Here is a 19,254-nt window from a genome sequence, read left to right on the forward strand (position 1 = left end):
AACATGGACAACGACTAAAATTTCGTGGTGCAAGTTAACGTTCATTTTTTTTTTCAACGGTAATTTTTTGGTTCTCTCTATATAAACACGCAAGACACAGTTCTTTTTTTTTTTTCTTTCATATCTCACTATCCTACTCTATTATTCTCTCACTCTCTCACTCATTTTGCTCAACCTCTTTGCACAATTTTCTAAAATTTCAATATATTGTTATTATGGATGAGACTTTTAGTAGTTTTAGAAATATATTAAATGCTCCAAATATAGAAAATTCATCCTCCTCACAAAATCAAAACCACCAAAATTTTCCAAATTCCTACATAATTATTTTTCAAAAAATAACAATATATTATTTTTTGAGAGATAGAAAAAGACATATTCTTCAAACTCATAAATTAATAATATTATTTTTTAGAAAATAAAAAATCCAAAAGGTAAAAAATTTAATGAAAGTTAATAGTTTATTTTTTAAAAATAACGAAATTATTTTTAAAAAATTACTTTATTTATTTCTGAGATATGAGTTGTGTATTATTAAAATAAATATTTGATTTGACTATGGACCCATACTATTATATCGTGTGGAGTATAATCCATTGTAAGTAAAAGTATAATAAAAAAGGAAATAGTGAAATACTGATGTGGCATATGGATTAGAGTGTAATCCACTCTTTAGAGTAGAGTGTAATCCACTGTGAATCTCCTAAGTATGTGTAAAAACGTGCACCTTATATGTCCAGGTGGTACTTTGATATTATTGAATCGGCACGAATTTTTTGTTCACGCCGGTACAAATATTTAATAATATAATTGCCATGGCAAAGGGACTGCTCTAATTGGCCCGCTGAAATGCAAAATCCAGCCAAATCTCCACATGATTATTTACCAATTTGTAGTCACCGTAGCAATAAGCCCTTTCTGTCCTGAAAGAATCCTCAAATGGGTTTCAATATAATCGGAGCTCCATGCTGTGCCTGAAGAGTAAATCCGGCACAGGGAGCATGAGTGTATGAAGGTGAGAGCTTGAATGAAAAGTGCTGCAAAATCATAGCCAGAGCCACTTTTGCTTCTATGATTGCGAAGTCTTGGCCGATGCAAATCCTTGGTCCCCAGCCAAAGGGATAAAATGCCAATTGATCCCCTGATGCCTTGGAAACTCCTTCAGCAAACCTCTCTGGATTGAATTCTTCTGCATCATCTCCCCAATACTCGGGATCATGATGCAACAGCATTATTGGTAGGTAAACTTCAACCCCTGCAGGGATGGAAATGTCCCCTACCTTGGTTCTTTGGACCGTATATCTCACCGTGCAAGTTGCCGGTGGATATAATCTTAGAACTTCAAACAACACCATTGTGACCTACAAGAACAATTCATAGAGGTAAATTAAGCAATTCTCCCACAGTAGTAGTGACTGGTTAAATAGATAGCAACACCAAGAGATGATGGGGAAAGTTTCATGCTACCAGGTAATAGCGCACAGCAAAAGATTTCTTTGTATCTTGGACTGACTCAACAACATATTCATACTTACAATTTTGAGCCTGTTCAAAATTTCTCTGTCAGGGGCTGTCTTTCCACAAATTTGGAGAACTTCATGCCTGGCCTTCTCTTGCCAGTCCGGATGCATGGACAATAGGATGAGGGTCCATGTAAGCCAATTAGCAGTGGTCTCTTGGCCGGCAAAGTAGAACTGCTTACACTCCTCTATTACATCTTCAATTGTCAGTTCATTTCCCTTTTCTTCTTTGCATTGCAACAGCAATCCAAGTAGATCAGCATTACCCGCTTCGCCATCCTGCATTGCCTTTTGCTTCTTGCAAATTAGAACTCTTAACATTGCTTCGATCTCTGTGTCCACCTGATATCTCCTTCTGTTCTTCTTAGTTGGTAGAAACCTGTATAAGCAACCGTTCAAGCAAACTTTAGAGGTAAAACAAATGACGATTCATCTATCGATTGCATTGATTTTTTTTTTACCTTGTAAAACAGAACACAAGAAGTTGAATTCGAGCTATGATTTGTTTCTTTCTAGTTTACAAATGGAAATCTACCTTAGTCCTGGGACGTACAAGGCTCCATTTGCTTCAGTTGCCAGCGCAGCTTGCTCTTTTTGAAGTTCGAAGATCTTCTTTCCTTCGTTATAGCTACTTCCGAAGGCTGCTCTAGAAATCACGTCTGCAGAAAGGCGATGCAATTCGGAATTGATATCAATTTCGCTTCGTCCCTCAGATGCAAGCAGCATCTTCCATCGATCAATGAGATTGCAACAACTTGCTAAAACCTTTGGTACCATTCCCTGTTTCCATAATTACATAGGGATGAGGTTCACTTCCCTTAATACTCAAGGCATGCAACTTCCATTAATACTCAAGCCATGCAACATTCATAACTCGTGCTCTTCCTTAGCATAATTTGCAGAATTATGATAAAGTTGGTGGCCGAATGACAATAAAGTTATTGCATATTTTTAACATTTCATGAAATTATTGAGGAACATGTATCTTTGATGGGTAACCATTTTGACATCAGATTCACAAATGTTCTTTTTAAGGTTAATTAGACCTACTCCCGGGGTTTAAGCAAATTACTGGGAGAACCTCGTAGTTTGTCCAAATTACAATTGCCCCTTTATGTGTAACAATATTCAAACATAACTAACGGTAGCAGAGAAATGACAAAATTACGCTCTGCAGAAAACTGCATTATCTCCTTTGAGATTTGTCCAAATTACAAAAAGGACTTTATAATTTGCCAAAATGCAATTTAAGATTTTAATAGCCAACCACTTTTCTTAAAAAAAAAAAAAAAAAAGCCCCCTTAATGGGATCCAAGAAAATAAAACACAAATAAAAGAAAACAATCGATTACTAACTCTTAAGAAATGAAAACCAAAAAACCTCTTACTTTCTCCTCTCTTTTTTTCTATGGCTTTTTTCGTTCACCACTAAACTTTCCCAACCCATTATTCCATATATCGATTATCAAATTTATTTCAAAGTAAACTCCAGATTGCGATAATAATTTTGAGCTAGACTATGTGGTCTTTTATTCATAATATAATTTAAAATTTTATCCTTAATATTTATTTGCTTTTTTAGAAAATGAATTTGAGCATTTGCAAATTTACATGAAAAAGGGTTCTTTTATAGAAAAATAATAATAATGGTGTTTAAAGAAAATGTATCAATAACCAAAACACTATTATTAATGATGTCATATGTCTACGGATTTTGTTACACTTACAGTTTTGGCTTGCAATTTACTAATGGTGAATGAAAATTTTTACTAATAATAATTAATGAAAATTTTTAGGATTCAATCAAAAAATCCATTGCAATTTACTAATGGTGAATGTTAATTTAATAAAATTTTGGCTATTTAAAGCATTAGACTAATTTGCATAAGCTATAGCATTCATTTTGCCATTTGGACAAATCTCAGGAGGTACGTGTAATTTGGAAAAACCTCAAGGGAGGTAATTGTTATCAACTCAATCTAGAAGGGGTATTTTGGTACCTTTGGACATATTTTACTGATGTAAGCATCCTTTCTAACGACAATTAATGGGCGATATTTGTGAGATTTGACTTTAATTTGGCCAGATCACAGGATTTGTATGGTGCTTTGGTCAACTCTTAAGAGAGATAGATGTAATGAACCCTTCCTTTTTGTTTCACTTTCTTTTCTTAAAAAAAATTTTGAAATCTTTGTCAAAACCTTAAACTATTATTCCTTTACCTTGCACCCTAAGTTATCAACTATGGCAATTAACTAACTTATACAATCAATTTATAGAACATTGATTAAATTAGTTAAAAATCAAGATTTTGATGGCATTTTTTGATCAAAAAGACTTTAGAACCTCTAAATGAATAAGAATATTTCGTTAGTACCTCTAAATAACATTTTCCCTTTCTTTTTGGTTCAAATATTCTAGAAGCTAGTTCAAGCCTTGCTAACCAACCCAACCAATTGTAGGTTAGGGACTTTGAAGCCCCAACTTGCATTTCAATCTAGGATTTCCTAAAAGTTTGGTGCAAAGTTGCAAATTGGTGATAATTCATCAATGCCTGAAATTCTAAGGGTTTTTTTTTTTTTTTTCTCTCTCTCTCTCTCTTTTTTGTTCAAATATTCTAGAAGCAAGTATGAGCCTTGTTAACCGACCCAACCCAATTGAGTTGGCCACTGGAAGGGATATAAGTCCCTCCTTGTGTGTAGGTCGAGGGCTCTAAACCCCAAGTTGCATTTCAATCCAAGATTTTCTAAAATTTTGCAAGAATACATAATGCACTCGATTTAGTCGGAAGCGGTTCAGTCTTCTCTGGTCCACTATTGATCCTTTCACTCCTTCCTCCTTTTAATGTAGAGTAAGAGTAGGAGTATATTAGAAATTATTGTGTAAAAAAAAAAATGTTCATGCCTATATGTTTTTCTTACTCCTCCGACCATTGCACATGCAGCGGAACAGTAAATTGTTAATCTTGTAGGAATAACAGATCCCTTGTATCAGAAAGCAGAAACTACCTGCAGCTTCTCGTGATGGAATGCGGGGGTAATTATTCTTCTATGCTTGGCCCATTTCTCCCCTTCCAAGGTTGAGAGTCCCAGGGTCAAAAGATTTGCAAGAGGGCTCTGTGGAGTTTTTGGGAAGTGACCATTCTTGTTATTCAGTATCAGCCTCACCAACTCTGCCTTCCCCAGTATCAATCTTGGCATTGTTCCATTCCAACTCAGACATACTTTTCCTATTTTTGCAATTTAAACCCATGCCACCATCAATATATATATGCTCCTCAATGATATTACAACACAAGCCAACGGAGCCATGATTTCTGCTTTTTCTGGGCAGAAATGTTTTTTGAGCTATTTGTCATAACATGCCAAATTCTACTACTATTTTTCATATCACATGTAGTAATTTTTACTCATCTTCCATATAGTCAGTTAGGCGCACATACGACTAAAAGTCTAATAAAACAGTAAATACTTTGTTCTTGACAAGTAGCATGCATGCATCAGATAAAACTAAAAACATAACAGGATAAATCCCTTGTTTACATATGTTCCAATAACATTTATGCGCCACTTGATCACCTATAATACGTGTAGAATACATTCTAGATTTGTTCTCTATAAGTCCTTATATGTTGAAATGGGAAGATCCATGAAGGTTTCTCCAAGAGGCTAGAGATGAAATGATCAGTACTGGATGATTGAAAAAATCAGAAAAGAATGCAGAGACGGACAAAGTTGATCTAACCATATGTCTGCACCATTTGATGAAGGAAAGGGTTGGCACGAGGTATAATTTCGTGGTTCAAACTCATGGGGATGGACCATGCTTCTAGCATCAGCTTCTTGGTAGCTAGCTTGTCTCCATAAGGAAAATTGTAATTGGTTCCTCCAATCCCTTGTTGCTCCAATTCCCTCTCAATCAATTTGGGTCTCCACCAAAGGGAATAGACAAGTTTCAGGATACGCAAAGAAGCTAAAAGTGCAGAAAAGGAAGATAAGAGGACCATCAAAGTGGGGGCTTCCATGCTGCTAACTACTTTGTGGATGCTGAAGCTTTTGGGTGTTCTTGAGGAATTTTCGTGATGCTAAATACTATGAAGAACGTTTCTATACAATGGCTCATCGTTGACCTTTGAACCACCCCACCGGCCCACCCTGATTCCTTCGCTGGTTGCATCATTATGTATAGGATCTCAGGGGCTTAAATTAATATCCCACAAGTAAACTAGTAATATTGTACTGCATTTTTGTTGTTTTGATGAATCTTATTAAGAATTATTCATTTAGTACATGCATTTGGCCATTACCCACCCTTGCATTGTTGGATCATTATTAAACTCATCAGACTAATGTTGAATTGAACTAATGTTTCGGATCTGTCTTCAGCTTAAATTTTTCCAGTTTTCTATCAAAAAAAAAAGAGAGCTAATGTTGACTTGAACCTGCCATCAAGATGCTGTACAGTACATATCCTATTAAAATTTAACTAAGTGTGCTTATGCTTAAGTAATTTCTGTACTATAGATACCCTATTCAATAGAAATATTTGTTTAATTTCGTCAAAAAACATTAAAAAGTAACTTCTACACCCCTTACCCCGTCATTCAATTTTTCATTTCTAATGTGAGGAGCATAAAATGAAAGAACAATAGGGTACAGACCGGTATTCAGTTTATAATTTGATCACAGCCGCTGAGCTGCTCCGAATACCTGCAACAGATAGTCAACTTAACCTTATTTTTTTCAAACTAGTAGTCATTTCTTCCTTTCTGGTTTGATGCTAGTGTAATCTGGTTAAAAAGAATAGCACTCTAGACTCAATTTGGTTTAGCAATTTTTAGTAATAGACAAATAGCACATTACGCTCCCAGGTTGAGAAAAGATCCCTCATGCCAGGGCGTGGAACTCAGTACCAATATAGAGTAAAACACCATTTACTCAATTCTAATTGCAAGCTTCATAAATGACACAACTCTTTCTCTTTTCGTCTGATTTTGAGTCAGTTCGCGTCCATTTGAATTCTTTATCAGCCATATACATGCATCGAACAGTTCTTCCCCACTTGATTGCAAGATAAGAGATGACAAGAAAATTATACGGCATAAGAGAACATTTGCAAGTACGTGGCAACCAAACTGGCAATGATAATAAGAAGGTTCAATTATTTGACAAATCCGTACTCACAATTTTCAGCCGGTTTAAGATTTCAACATCAGGTTCTGCTTTTGCAAGAATCTGCGCAATCTCTTGTCTGGCCTTCTCGTGCCTGCCTGTATGCCAGTTAGCTGTGTTTTCTTGGCCAACATAGTAGAACAGCTTGCACTCCTCTATTGCATCTTCTATTGCCACCACTACCCTGTTGTTCTTTGCATTGCAACAGCAGACCTAGTAGATCACCATTTCTTGATTCTCCCTTTTTTTCTTACAAGTTACATCTCTTAACATTGCTTTGATCTGGGCATCCAATTCGTATCTCCTTCTATTCTTCTTGGAAGAAATCTATACGAAGAATCTGTTTATCCATTCAGTCAAATTTGGAGCTGGTTGAAATTAATTTGCCAAGTAAAATAGTTTTTCTGAATAGCAACTCTGTATTTTTTCTAAAAATGTATCCATCTGCTTAGCTTCAATCTTTTAAAAATTCCCCACTCAATAAAAGAAAATTTAGTTTGCAAATTGAATGTTCATCTCTTGTTTGTGAATCGAATTCCACCTGAAACCTGGGAGGTAAAATGCCTGAAATGCTTCATTAATCAGTACAGCTTGTTCTTTCTGAACCCCGAAGTTCGATTATCTTCTTTCCTTCTCTATAGCTCCTTCCAAATGCTGTCCTAGCAATCACATCTGCAAAATGACTTTGTACTTCTGGATTAATATCAATTTCACTCGATCCATCTGAAGGAACTGACTTCTTCCACCCATCAACTTGCAAAAAATTTCCGGTACCATTCCCAGTTTTCTTCAAAGTCATTAGCACAATTGCTTTGAAGTTCATTAGATCAATCAATTTATAAATGTAACTTTAGCTTTCAGGATGATTCTGTAGTTATATTCTTCTTTCTATTTTGGGTCGTGCTCGACTTCTTGTGCCTTTGATTTAAAGACATTCTGAGTCCGACGCAGAAATGCATCTTTTCATTAAAAGGTAACATATTTTTTCAAGAGATCATCCAAAGCCTTGGCTATATCCAGAAGGGAAAGATCCCATTTAAATTGATTTGAAGCACAAGAAATTTATGCTTACCTAGTTTCTTCTAGAAATTAGGTATGCAAGACAAGAATAGATAAGCCAAATATTTACTGCATGTAAGATAACTTGAACTTGCATGTCTAGCTATTGGTAAGTATCAAACCAAAACGAGATCTTCGCTGTGATATCACATAGATAGAAAGAAATTTAAAGATTTTTTACTTGACAATTGAAACATTTTTGCTCTTGATCATACCAAATTCATTTCAACAAAACACAATTTGGATCAAGGGATTGTCCATATTTGTTGGCAAAAATGTACTAGAATTATAGAGCAGACATTGCCCGAATTTTCTCATTATGGAATGCAGGATTGATTACTCTTCTACGTGTGGTCCATTTCTCTCCTTCCAAGGTTGAGACTCCCAGCGTCAAAATATCCACAAAAGGGTTCTGTGGTGGCTTTTGCAAGTGACCATTCTTGTCACTGAGTATCAGCCTGATCAATTCTGCCCTCCCTATTATCAATCCAACACATGCATATTTTCCCTATTTGAGCAAAACGCCAAAGCCACCATCAGTAGTACCATCACTATGTACTTGTATAGTATAGCTCACAAGCCACAATTCTCATGATTTCCAATATTCCAGCTTTCCAAAATTATTTACGATAACTACAATCCTAGGCCTTTTTGGTGTAAAGGGCAAACGACACTTTAATCAACAGCTACTAATGCCAATTTTCAATAAGACTGCTTACTTTTTTTGTCCAGCGACCACATTGGCCCGATAAATCCAGAGTCAAGCTCGAACCCGACTACCAACTGTTTTGTAAGTATTCAGTAAGGTGAATCTAAGTTCTTACGTGCGTGCAGGAAAGGAAGTATCCATCAAGAATGAGAGGCTTGGGAATTGAACATGTTGATGACAAAAGAAAGATGGTACAAAAAAAAAGATTGAAGAATTTGGACCATTTGATGAAGGAAGGGGTTGACCCGTGGAACTATCAACTTCTTCATATATAACCATCTTGTCTTCATAGAGAAGCTTGTAAGAGGTTCCTCTAATCCCTTCCTGCTTTAATTGTTTCTCCAGGCTTTTGGGTTTCCACCAGAGATTGCACAAAAGTTTTACTATTATGAAAAAGATGGACAACAAAAGAGCCCAGCAGAAAGCTAAAGCCTTCGGTATAGATCCTTCCATGCTGCTTGGTTTCCTTTTATGGAAAGACTATAAGCTTGGTTGCCGGGTGTGCAGCTGCAATTGTCATGGAAGATGGGCTACGAGCTGCAATTAATGCAGAGTTACTTTGGGTTGTTTTCAAAAGTAGCAACCTAACCAAGAAACTTATTGGGGATGGAATTGACAGGCCTCATCAGTTAACTTTAATTTGGTGGCCGATTGGGCATATTCCAGTTTGTTTTTTGGGCGACTTGTCTAAAATATTTGACTTAAACCCCAAACTTGTTTTTGATGTTCCTGCCTCTGTGATGGTTTATGGCAAAATTTTAAATCAACCAAGCATCTACTTCAAATCTATTAAACACTTGCACAGTTAGTTAGATCTATTAAAGTTAACTATTCTAGAAACGATACAAGTATATTGTGCAAGGATACAAAAGACTTTTCCATTGAAGGTCAAAGTAAAACAGAAATTACTGTCCAATTTCAAATTTTTTTTTTTTTTTTGCATTCTTAGCAATATCAGTAAATACCAGGTCTACAGAAGATCCGTGTGCCACACAGTTCATGGAATTGGTGACATTCTTGTAGAAAAAAGAGAAATTTCTTCATTCCTATCTGGACATAAAATCTTTATATCTGATGGAATATAATTGGAGCTCCATGCTGTGGCTGGAGAGTTAATATGGTATGGGGGGCATGAGTATACGAAGGTGATAGCTTGAATGAAAAGTTCTGCAAAATCATGGCCAGAGCCAATTTTGCTTCTATGATTGCAAAGCTTTGGCCTAAGCAAATTCTTGGTCCCCAGCCAAAGGGATAAAATGCCAATTGATCCTTTGAAGCCTTTGAAACTCCTTCAGCAAACCTCTCTGGTTTAAACTCTTCTGCATCATCTCCCCAGTACTCAGAATCATGATGCAACAGCATAATTGGTAGATAAACTTCAACCCCTGCCGGGATGGAAATATCCCCTACCTTAGTTCTTTGGACGGTATATCGAAACAGGCCAGTCACTGGTGGATATAATCTTAGGACTTCAAACAACACCATCGTGACCTACAAAAACAATTTCCCCCTCATTAGTCATGGATTCATAAACACAATAAGCAAATCTTACGTGATAGTATTATGTATGGGTATTGCAAAAAAAATCGGTTAACAACAAATTCATACTTACAATTTTGAGCCTGTTCAAAATTTCCACATCAGGGGCTGTCTTTCCACAAATATGGAGAACTTCTTGCCTGGCCTTCTCTTGCCAGTCCGGATGCATGGACAACACGATGAGGGTCCATGTAAGCCAGTTAGCAGTGGTCTCTTGGCCAGCAAGGTAGAACAGCTTGCACTCCTCTATTACATCTTCAATTGTCATCTCATTTCCCTTTTCTTCTTTGCATTGCAACAGCAACCCAAGTAGATCACCATTACCTGATTCTCCATTTTGCATTGCCTTTTGCTTCTTGCAAATTATATCTCTTAACACTGCTTTTATCTCTGCATCCACCTCATATCTCCGTTTATTCTTCTTAGTTGGTAGAAACCTGTATAATGCTAAAAATGTTTAGTCCGGTTGCTAAATTAAAAATTCTTACCTATAACGTTGAAGACGAACTAATAATTTTTACTTGTCACTTTTGAGCTTGCAAATGGAAATCTACCTGAGTCCTGGGAGGTACAAAGCTTGAAATGCTTCAAGTACCAGCACTGCTTGCTCTTTTTGAAGTTCAAATATCTTCTTCCCTTCTATATAGCTGCTTCCAAAGGCTGCTCTAGAAATCACATCTGCAGAAAGGCTCTGCAGTTCAGGACTGATATCAATTTCGCTCCGTCCATCGGATGCGAGCAACATCGTCCATCGATCAATCAGATTGCAGCAACTTGCTAAAAACTCTGGCACCATTCCCTGCTTTCTTCAAGTCATAAGTACATAGGGATGAAGCTCACTTATATTAACAGTTTAGGCATGCAACTTAATCAAGAAAATGCACTTTTGCTCTTCCTTATCATAACTTGTTGACCTCAGAAATGTTCTTTTTATTGCAATGCATTTAATTAAAGAATGCTGAGTTATGTTTCACATTCTTTTCTCGAAAGATCTTTGAATGTCTTTGATAAATCCTGGAAGGGTTCTTCCCCCCCCCCCCCCCCCCCCCCTTCTTTTTGGTCAAATGTACTAAAAAGGAATTGTCTGCCCTGCTCTTCCGACCATTGGTCTATAAGACACCAACTAAATAGCCAAAAGCCTACCAGAATAAGATATGAAGCATTCCACGAAGCATTACTTACACTGCAGTGGGACAGAAAAAATCAGAAAAATTCTACAGTAATCTAGTAGAAAGCAGGGATTACCTGCAGCTTCTCATGGTGGAATGCAGGAGTAATTAACCTTCTACGCTTGGCCCATTTCTCTCCTTCCAAGGTTGAGACTCCCAGCGTTAAAAGGTCCACAAGAGGGTTCTGTGGAGGCTTTTGGAAGTGACCATCCTTGTCATTCAGTATCAGCCTTATCAGCTCTGCCTTCCCCATTATCAGTCTCGGCCTTGTTCCAGTCCAACTCAGGCACACTTTTCCTATTTTAGCAAACCAAGCCACCATTAATCACAATTCAATGGAGCCATAGTTTTTATTTTTCTTGGCAGATGTAATTGTCGAGCTTGTAATAACATGCTGAAGTTCTACTATTTTTCATTTGGCATGGTACATTTCAACTTATTGTCCACACAAGATTTCGCATGCAAATAACTAAAAAGTTTCACCCTCATAACTGTCTATGTAAATTAATTGTTATTTATTCCTTTTAAACACAGAATAATATCCTTAGTTTTATATAACCAGATTTGTGTCACACTATCTATAAGGTCGTGTATCATATAATAGCTTCTAGATTTGTTCCCTCTTATAGTAAATTCTTGGATGTTGAAATGGGAAGATCCATGAAAAGTTACTCCTAAAGGGCTAGAGAAACTTTCAGTACTTAATGATTGTGGAAAAAAAGACAGAAGAAGAATCCAAGAATGGAAAAAAGTTGATCAGACCGTATGCTTGCACAATTTGATGAAGGGAAGGGTCGACACGTGGGACAATCTCGTGGTTTAAAGACATGGGGATGGCCCATGCTTCTATCCTCAGCTTCTTGCTAACTGGCTCGTCTCCATAAAGAAAATTGCAAGAGGTTCCTCCGATTCCCTGCTGCTTCAACTGTTTCTCTATGATTTTGGGCTTCCACCATAGAGAAAAGACAAGTTTTAGGGCACAAAAGGAAGCTAAAAGAGCCGAAAAGGAAGCCAATATGGCCATAAAATTGAATGCTTCCATGGAGCTGATTTCTTTCCCGATGGCTGCAGCCTTGGATGCTACTGAGCTTTGCTCACTGCTTCATTCAATTTATAGAGTTCTGTTGCAAAGATTAACCACATAGCTAGGACTGAACTGAAAAGATTAAAAAAGGATTGGAGAAGATGTTAAAGTGGTGGCTGTGATTTGTTGTGAATTGGACTGATGGGACATGTAAGCCAATTGCATTGCATGAAATTTTGTCACCTTTCCTTCCAATGAGACAATTTTTTTTTTTTTTTTTTTTAGCTTTACGGCACATCTAACCTAGCCTAACCTACTCCTACTCCTAAGGGGAGGGGAAACCTACTCTATGGGGTGGCTCAACTGAGCCGGGAGAACCTGATGGGGACTGAACCACCATCTGACCAGACGGGTGCACCACACATCCGTATAGATTTAGAACAAACCTCATATTGAGGGACATTGATGGGAGGCAAGGTTTGAATCCTTGACCTCCCACCCCACAAGTAATGTGGTGGCCAACTCCACTAAAGGAACTCCACAATTATTTAGTTGACATTTTTTTGTTCATTTTTACCACTTTTCATTTGTGTTTCACATTTTTTTAGTTTGCTTCTCTCAATTATTACACAGAATCATAGGTTAAATTAAGAAAAAAAAATGTTTCTTCCCGACTCAAGATTTTAATTAAGATCAATGGCCCGAATTGAGTAGAACTTCTCCGGCCAATTTCGTAGTGCAGCAACTAGAAATTTTTTGCAGGACATTATTCATTGGTTGGGATCATAGACTTGAAATTAATTAGTTAATTAATTACGTGGACGAGTGGAGGCATATATGATCATACATGCCGTAGCCTTCTTTGGATCATGCTTGGGCTTCTGCAGAGTCAAAAAGAATTGGTGGGTAGCTAGTCAAACAGCCAAAAGTTCTCCTGGTCAGCATGCCTTGATGCCCAAGAACGCCTACTGATGTGATCGTCAAGAAAAGATGGAAGCGCTAGTGCTGCAACATAATGCTTGGTCATCAATTAAACTTTGTAGACCAAGCCCCAGGTATATTGCGCAGCGATTGAGGGGTCGACCTTGAGTTGTTGGCTTTCTTACTGATCGGGGTTCGATTCGTGCTCGCTGCGCTGCACATCCTGACTCGTTCGGAAAAGCTGTATGGGGCTATCGACTTCCCTCCGATTTGGTGTGCCGGCTCGAGTTCAAAGGATTCGGATCGGGGCTTGTTCCGGTTACCAAAAAAAAATAAAAAACTTAGTAGACCAAGGACCATTGGAAATTCATTACACCTTTTTATAGCTTCAAGTGATGTGAATAGGGGCTGGTTGGTGTGAGTTAGTAATCAATGAGAAAATCATTGGTTGGAATGAATGTTTAAAAACCTTTTTCCAGTCATCACATAAGCATTTAAGCATACACTGCACTTGTTTGGCAGACAAGTTCTTGTCAAGTTTGTCTGTTACAAGTTTTTTTAAAACTTTAACTACAGTAATGTTAACCTATACACTTTAAAATATTAAAAAAAATACTTCAAAAATTTTTTAAAAAACTTCTACAGTAAATTACAGTAAAATTTTATATAAATATCCAAAAAACTCGCTTGCCAAACAGGATCATGCTACAGTAAGGTTTCAATGTTTGCACCTGTTTTGCCATGTTATCCAACCATTTTGTTGCTTTCCTTGACAAATGGGAAGAACATTATTATTGAGAAGGGGAAAATAGGGTGGTTTATAATGCATCTCTTGTTAGAGACTAGAATTGACTTTACATACATACAGAAAACTCCTTGAATTGAGGGGAAGTTCAATTGGACTTGTACGGAGACTGAATTGTGCTTCCTTGCAATGCACTAGATATGGTTTGAACCCTGATCTAATGTACGAGAAAAACTCTAAGAGACTCCTCCTAATCATTATTGGACTATATTTTATAAATCTCAAAATGGATTGTCCATGAAATTTCTGTTTTTCCCCCATGTAGAGTTAATGAGGTCCAACAGGAACTTAAGTAGGCTAAAATGTGCAGGATCAACTCAATCCTTCCATGCTTTAAGTACATCTCTTCCTTTACACATCGAAGACTATTGTTATAATACTAGTAGCAGTCTGTTAGGACATTTAACAGTAAGCTCGGGGTGCAATGTTAATTTGATAAGCATTGACATAACATATAAAACATCTGCTTCTTAAGAGGCTGATTTCTTTTCTTTTTTTTTTCGGAGACGACAACTATTGTATAACCTATCTATCCTAAACTACAGGAAAGGGGGAGTCTAAAGAGATTCGGTGTTAGGAATTAGTAGGTACATAAACCTTATTAGATCAATAGAGTGTTTTGACATAATTCTTGAACTTTTTTTGCTGCAAGTGAGATTTAAATCCCCATCTGTAGTTGAAGCAGAGTCTTAAGACACACCTTGACAGCCAGTGAGCTAAATTCAGTGGTTTTAAGAGGCTGATTCTGGTGTAGCAATAGAACATTTTGTGCTAAAAAATTTCCAAGAGGCCGGAGACAATTGGTGAGCGAAGCTCCAAATTATAGACATTGGATACTTGGGATACAAACCACTGGGCCAATGGCTCAGTAGCCACCAGGGAGGGGCTTAAGTCCCTCCTTGGGCTGTTGGTGAGGGTTCAAATCTCATCTGCAGCGAAAAAAATCTAAGGGTTGTGTCAGAGCACTCCCTTGGTCTAGTTGGGTCTGTATACCCACTAGCCCCCTACCACAGCCTCCTTAGGCTTCCCCTCCCCTCTAGATTAAGATAGAGTAGATTATACAAATGTATCGTTGCTGAAAAAAAAAAAAACTTGGGATACAGAGGTGTATGGTCCATTCTGGTTGTGCACACCTTACAGAAATTAATGCAAGGAGACATCAAAGGACAATTGCACAGTAGCATATTCACGTGCACATCAATTCTATGCCTTCCAAATCATCAGAATGTCAATGCAATTTCACACACTCTTGTCTATCTTTCTCTTTCACTCTACGCTGCTTAACGTTTCTTTCTTTTCTGAGCCTTTCCAGTCGCTCCACACGTGTCCTTTGTAGCCTTCTGCTGCTCTGAGGCTGAGCCCTCAGTCTTCTTCACGATGCAGCTGCAGCAGATAGATTCAGATTCAGACCCTATATCCTTTAATTAATACCACCATTCATTTGCTTCCACTGCAATCTGTGTTTTTTGGGTTCTTTTTTCGTGCTTGTCGTTTCCTCTCCTTTATAGGTTGGAATACAAATATACAATACGAATTCATTTGTCCATAGCCTGCAGCAATCGGGTTGGTTCTTTCGTTTTTGCTTTTCCTACGTGCAGCTGGCTTGTTCGTTCACCTCTAGCCTAAGTGTAGAAGTCAGCTTCATATGCTAAGAACTAGCATGATTCTGGCCATGCATTGCATGGCCTACCCACTGATATGATCAAACAACTTAATCACAGCTGGGCAATCAGGACCATATATGTATATATATGATATGACCAACTGAAAAATGAAGAGGTAAATAATGAATATGCAAATCACAACCATAGATTACATAAACTCAAACATTCATGTCTTAGCAAAACACACACTTCAGTTCAACCCACAGTTACATATTAGGGGGTTTAAATAGGCTTTATTGCCTATTGAGTTACAACATTGATGGTTAAACCATTCATAGATATATTAGGATCCATTACTTTCTAAGTCAAAAGAATAATGGATCATAATATAATTCAAAAGGCATTGTCTAAGCAATCAAGATAGTCATCAAGGCAATGAACAAAAGATATAACAAAAGTGCAGAAATCAGGCATATCAGTCTTCCTTTGCTTTAGGTTTCTTGGCTGGACTGTCTTTGATATTTGCAGGTGGACCATACGATTTTGCAGGTTCTTTGGCAAACTCTTCAGGAGCCTTTGTTGGTTGTTTAGGATCTGTGTCTGCTGGTAAATCTTCTGGAAATTCAAGGCTTCTTTTTGCTCCACTGGTTGCAGATGTCTGGCTGTCTTTGTAAGAACTGGCTCCAGCAATTTCTTCAAGTAGCAACTTTGTGCTTGGTGTGAACAATTGATCCTTTGATGATGTTTCTGCATGCCTTGCTGATGAACTGCCAAGTGCAGAAGAAACTTGAGTGTTTTCTGGAAGTTCCAGAGGAAGGGGACGGTCTGATAGTTCAGCTGCAGTATAAGCCTTGATGACAGTATTCTTTCTCTGCAGTTGACCTTGGAAGGGAGTCTCATAGGATTTCAGAAAACAGACCACTGTGTACTTTTTCAAGGCATCATTAAGTTCAGTATCTATTTGAAAGCCCTGCACCAGAAAATTTTTTTAGTTAGATTCAGCGAATTCCTTTCTATGTATATCTGTATTTATGCCTGAATATAAGACAGAAAATTCATACTTACATCTTCTTGTGCTTGTTTAAGCTGCAATGGAGTGAACTCAATCAATTTTTCAGCATCTTCTCCAGATATAATGCAATGTATTGAGCTCGAAGCATCAGTTATAATAATTGGAATGCGAGCCCTTTAATTGAGTGGAGGAATTAAGATTAATATATGGTAACAAATGCGAATAATATTTAATTTAGAAGCATAAGTTAATGATCTAACCTGAGTTCAACTTCACTTTGCTGTTTGCATGAAGGACAGTGGATGATCCAGTCAATGTCAGCATTCACAATTTTGTGACAATTGGCACAAGCTGTAGTCCAATATTTGCTGAATCCATATGCAAGTTTGACAGTTCCTTGCACCCAAGCTGCCTTTTGCTGAGGCAGGCAACCATGAATGGTATTTGAATGTGAATTAGACAAAAAATAGTTATATTTAAGCAAAATTGTAGAATAACAATATGCTACTTACAACTGGAAATGATGCCTGAAAATTGCTGATTGCTTTGATATCTTCTTCATTTGGAGGAGGAAGTAAACAGTTTGCATCATTGTATGTTTTAGCATCAAGCAAATTCCTGATTTCTTCCTTGTTCAAGCTGAACCTGAATGATTATGTTTAGAGCACAAATACAAAATTTATCAGTAAAATAAGTTGATAATTTATGGAAAAAACTAAAAAGAAAATTATACTTACCATTGCCTCAAAGATAGGTCATCTGGAAGTGGAGGACTAATCAGAATTCCAGATGAATACCTTGTAGTGAATGACAAAGCTGTAAAAATGATGAAATGGTTTAGTAATTATAACATCAAGTACTTAAAAGACACACAATAAAGAAATCATAATGCATAATGAAAAATTTACTATTGAATGTGGTAACTTTAACACGGAGAGCTATGATTAGAGGGGCAGTGCTAATCATGTCTGCTATTTTGCTCCCTTCATCATGTTCAAATTCATTCCAGAGAGTCATAAGCATCAGTTTCTTCCTGTCAGGTATAACAAATAAATTATAACTACTGCCATTAATCTAAAATGAGTTAATAAAATGGTAGTATTCAGGTTTGATTACTCTTCATTCACTATTATAATGTCTCTAGAAATAGAATCCAGATCTGGCTGTTTTATTGGGAATGCGTGAATGACAAAGCCTCTAATATCTGAAACAAAAGTGTTGATATGAATGTAAGAAATCAATAAAATGTCAAATGACTGTCAAGTAAATTAAAAAATAATGTAACAAAAATTACTACAAAGGTTATCTGAATCAGCATATTTGTGCAGATCAGAGAAGTTTGTCAGCTCAAATATGCAAGGCAACATAGGTGGCACAGGTTCAGCATAATTTTCAATCAAAGTCTTGTAGTTCAAAATCCAGGAGCATTCATAAGTCCCAACTCTGTATGTTGGGTCAGCAGGAACCACAATTGCATTAGAAACATAATATCTTTGATAAGGCTGCAGAAATTTGCTGAAGGTCTTGATGTGTTGTTCATAAGTCACAACAGAAACTTTTGTTCCCTGATTAGGATTAGGAAAAGTTAGTTATATATATATTATGAGTTATAGCTATAACTATAATGTTGATGGCTAACATTATATTTATGACACAGAAATTAAAATTATAGGAATGAATACTTTAATAGTTAGGCAAGTATTCACTTGTAATGAAACTATAGTTCTGATATCAGTAGATGAAACTATGGTTTGTATAGATGAAAAGGTTAACTGCCATAAGTATATCAATTGTTCCAGTTCATTAGTCCTGTGCAAATTTAGAGAATTAACATATTATACTCCCACATGCTGTCTGGTACAGCGTGTCTTGATGACCAGCAGAAATATGCAATTTTTTCTCCCCTTAAGCTTTTACAATTCCATTATCTGTTTAGTGTGTGTGTTTTTTGTGAGATGTAATAAGCAATAATGTAACAGGGTAAACTGGAATTGCATATGTATATGTTTGTGATATGCTCATAACAAAGGTTTGTAATGCAAGAATAACTTCGGTATAAGGTAAAATTTTTTGGTATAAGTTTGAAAATTTAGTTCTCATTCACTCTTTTTTTTTTTGATGTCACAGATTGAGAACATTCTTCTTTTTCTTCTAGACCAACAAAGCCTACTTGCTAGCTGGATAGAAAAACTTAATGAACAGCAAGATTCCCTTCAGGAGCAGGTTGATATAAGTAAGATATCAGAGCTCTAAATTCACTGATTACTATGTCAAAAGTGGTGCTAATCATCCTTATTCTCAGCTTCAGCAAGTTTTCAACCATGTGGTAATGAAGAGGCAAATCATAAAATGTTCGTATACAGAATCTAAAATGTTCTCATCTATGAATTTAATTAATGACCATAGAGATAGGAAAGAATTGCTAACCTCAGTATCTGTGAGCAGAAACCGCATAATTCGCCTAGGTGGAACTTCACGAGTTAATTGACTGTGGCCTCTGTGAACAACTTGTGCTAGAACAGTTCACTTTTCTGCTCCTTTCTGAATGTTTAGTACCGAAGATATATGTCTAGGCATGATCGGCTGTATTTGTAGAGAAATTAGATAGTGAATTAAACAAAATAATAAAGTTGAAAAAAAAGCCATGAATATTAAAACCTGATAATGTAATCTGGGAAGCTTCAAGAACTTCTTTATATACTATATTTTTAGTATGATCAG

At 36.8% G+C, this 19,254-nt stretch overlaps 3 protein-coding genes across 4 annotated transcripts; all 3 read right to left on the minus strand.

Moving 5' to 3' along the window:
- Window positions 1–580: 580 nt before the first annotated feature.
- Window positions 581–5,573, minus strand: LOC113703766 (cytochrome P450 CYP72A616-like). The gene is made up of 5 exons (XM_027225242.2): window positions 5,265–5,573; window positions 4,529–4,749; window positions 2,056–2,300; window positions 1,536–1,899; window positions 581–1,361 (listed from the first exon to the last, which is right to left on the minus strand). The coding sequence occupies exons 1-5, from the start codon at window positions 5,542–5,544 to the stop codon at window positions 936–938; spliced, it is 1,536 nt and encodes a 511-aa protein (XP_027081043.1). The 5' UTR covers window positions 5,545–5,573; the 3' UTR covers window positions 581–935.
- A 3,737-nt stretch (window positions 5,574–9,310) lies between these two features.
- On the minus strand, window positions 9,311–12,311 carry LOC113702851 (cytochrome P450 CYP72A616-like). Its single transcript, XM_072062149.1, has 5 exons — window positions 11,930–12,311; window positions 11,244–11,464; window positions 10,553–10,797; window positions 10,072–10,435; window positions 9,311–9,950 (listed from the first exon to the last, which is right to left on the minus strand). Exons 1-5 carry the CDS (start codon window positions 12,207–12,209, stop codon window positions 9,525–9,527), a joined length of 1,536 nt encoding a protein of 511 aa, XP_071918250.1. The 5' UTR covers window positions 12,210–12,311; the 3' UTR covers window positions 9,311–9,524.
- A 3,393-nt stretch (window positions 12,312–15,704) lies between these two features.
- Window positions 15,705–19,083, minus strand: LOC140012607 (replication protein A 70 kDa DNA-binding subunit B-like). 2 transcript variants are annotated; one of them, XM_072060874.1, is made up of 8 exons: window positions 18,961–19,083; window positions 17,650–18,098; window positions 17,442–17,566; window positions 17,271–17,349; window positions 17,046–17,178; window positions 16,794–16,951; window positions 16,587–16,707; window positions 15,705–16,491 (listed from the first exon to the last, which is right to left on the minus strand). In XM_072060874.1, exons 3-8 carry the CDS (start codon window positions 17,554–17,556, stop codon window positions 15,997–15,999), a joined length of 1,101 nt encoding a protein of 366 aa, XP_071916975.1. In that variant the 5' UTR covers window positions 17,557–17,566; window positions 17,650–18,098; window positions 18,961–19,083; the 3' UTR covers window positions 15,705–15,996. The 2 variants fall into 2 exon arrangements, with proteins under 2 accessions (XP_071916975.1, XP_071916974.1); XM_072060873.1 differs by lacking the exons at window positions 17,650–18,098; window positions 18,961–19,083 and having other exon boundaries at window positions 17,442–17,643.
- Window positions 19,084–19,254: the final 171 nt, after the last annotated feature.

This window comes from Coffea arabica, chromosome 8e, assembly GCF_036785885.1.
Source record: "Coffea arabica cultivar ET-39 chromosome 8e, Coffea Arabica ET-39 HiFi, whole genome shotgun sequence".
Classification (NCBI taxonomy): domain Eukaryota; kingdom Viridiplantae; phylum Streptophyta; class Magnoliopsida; order Gentianales; family Rubiaceae; genus Coffea; species Coffea arabica.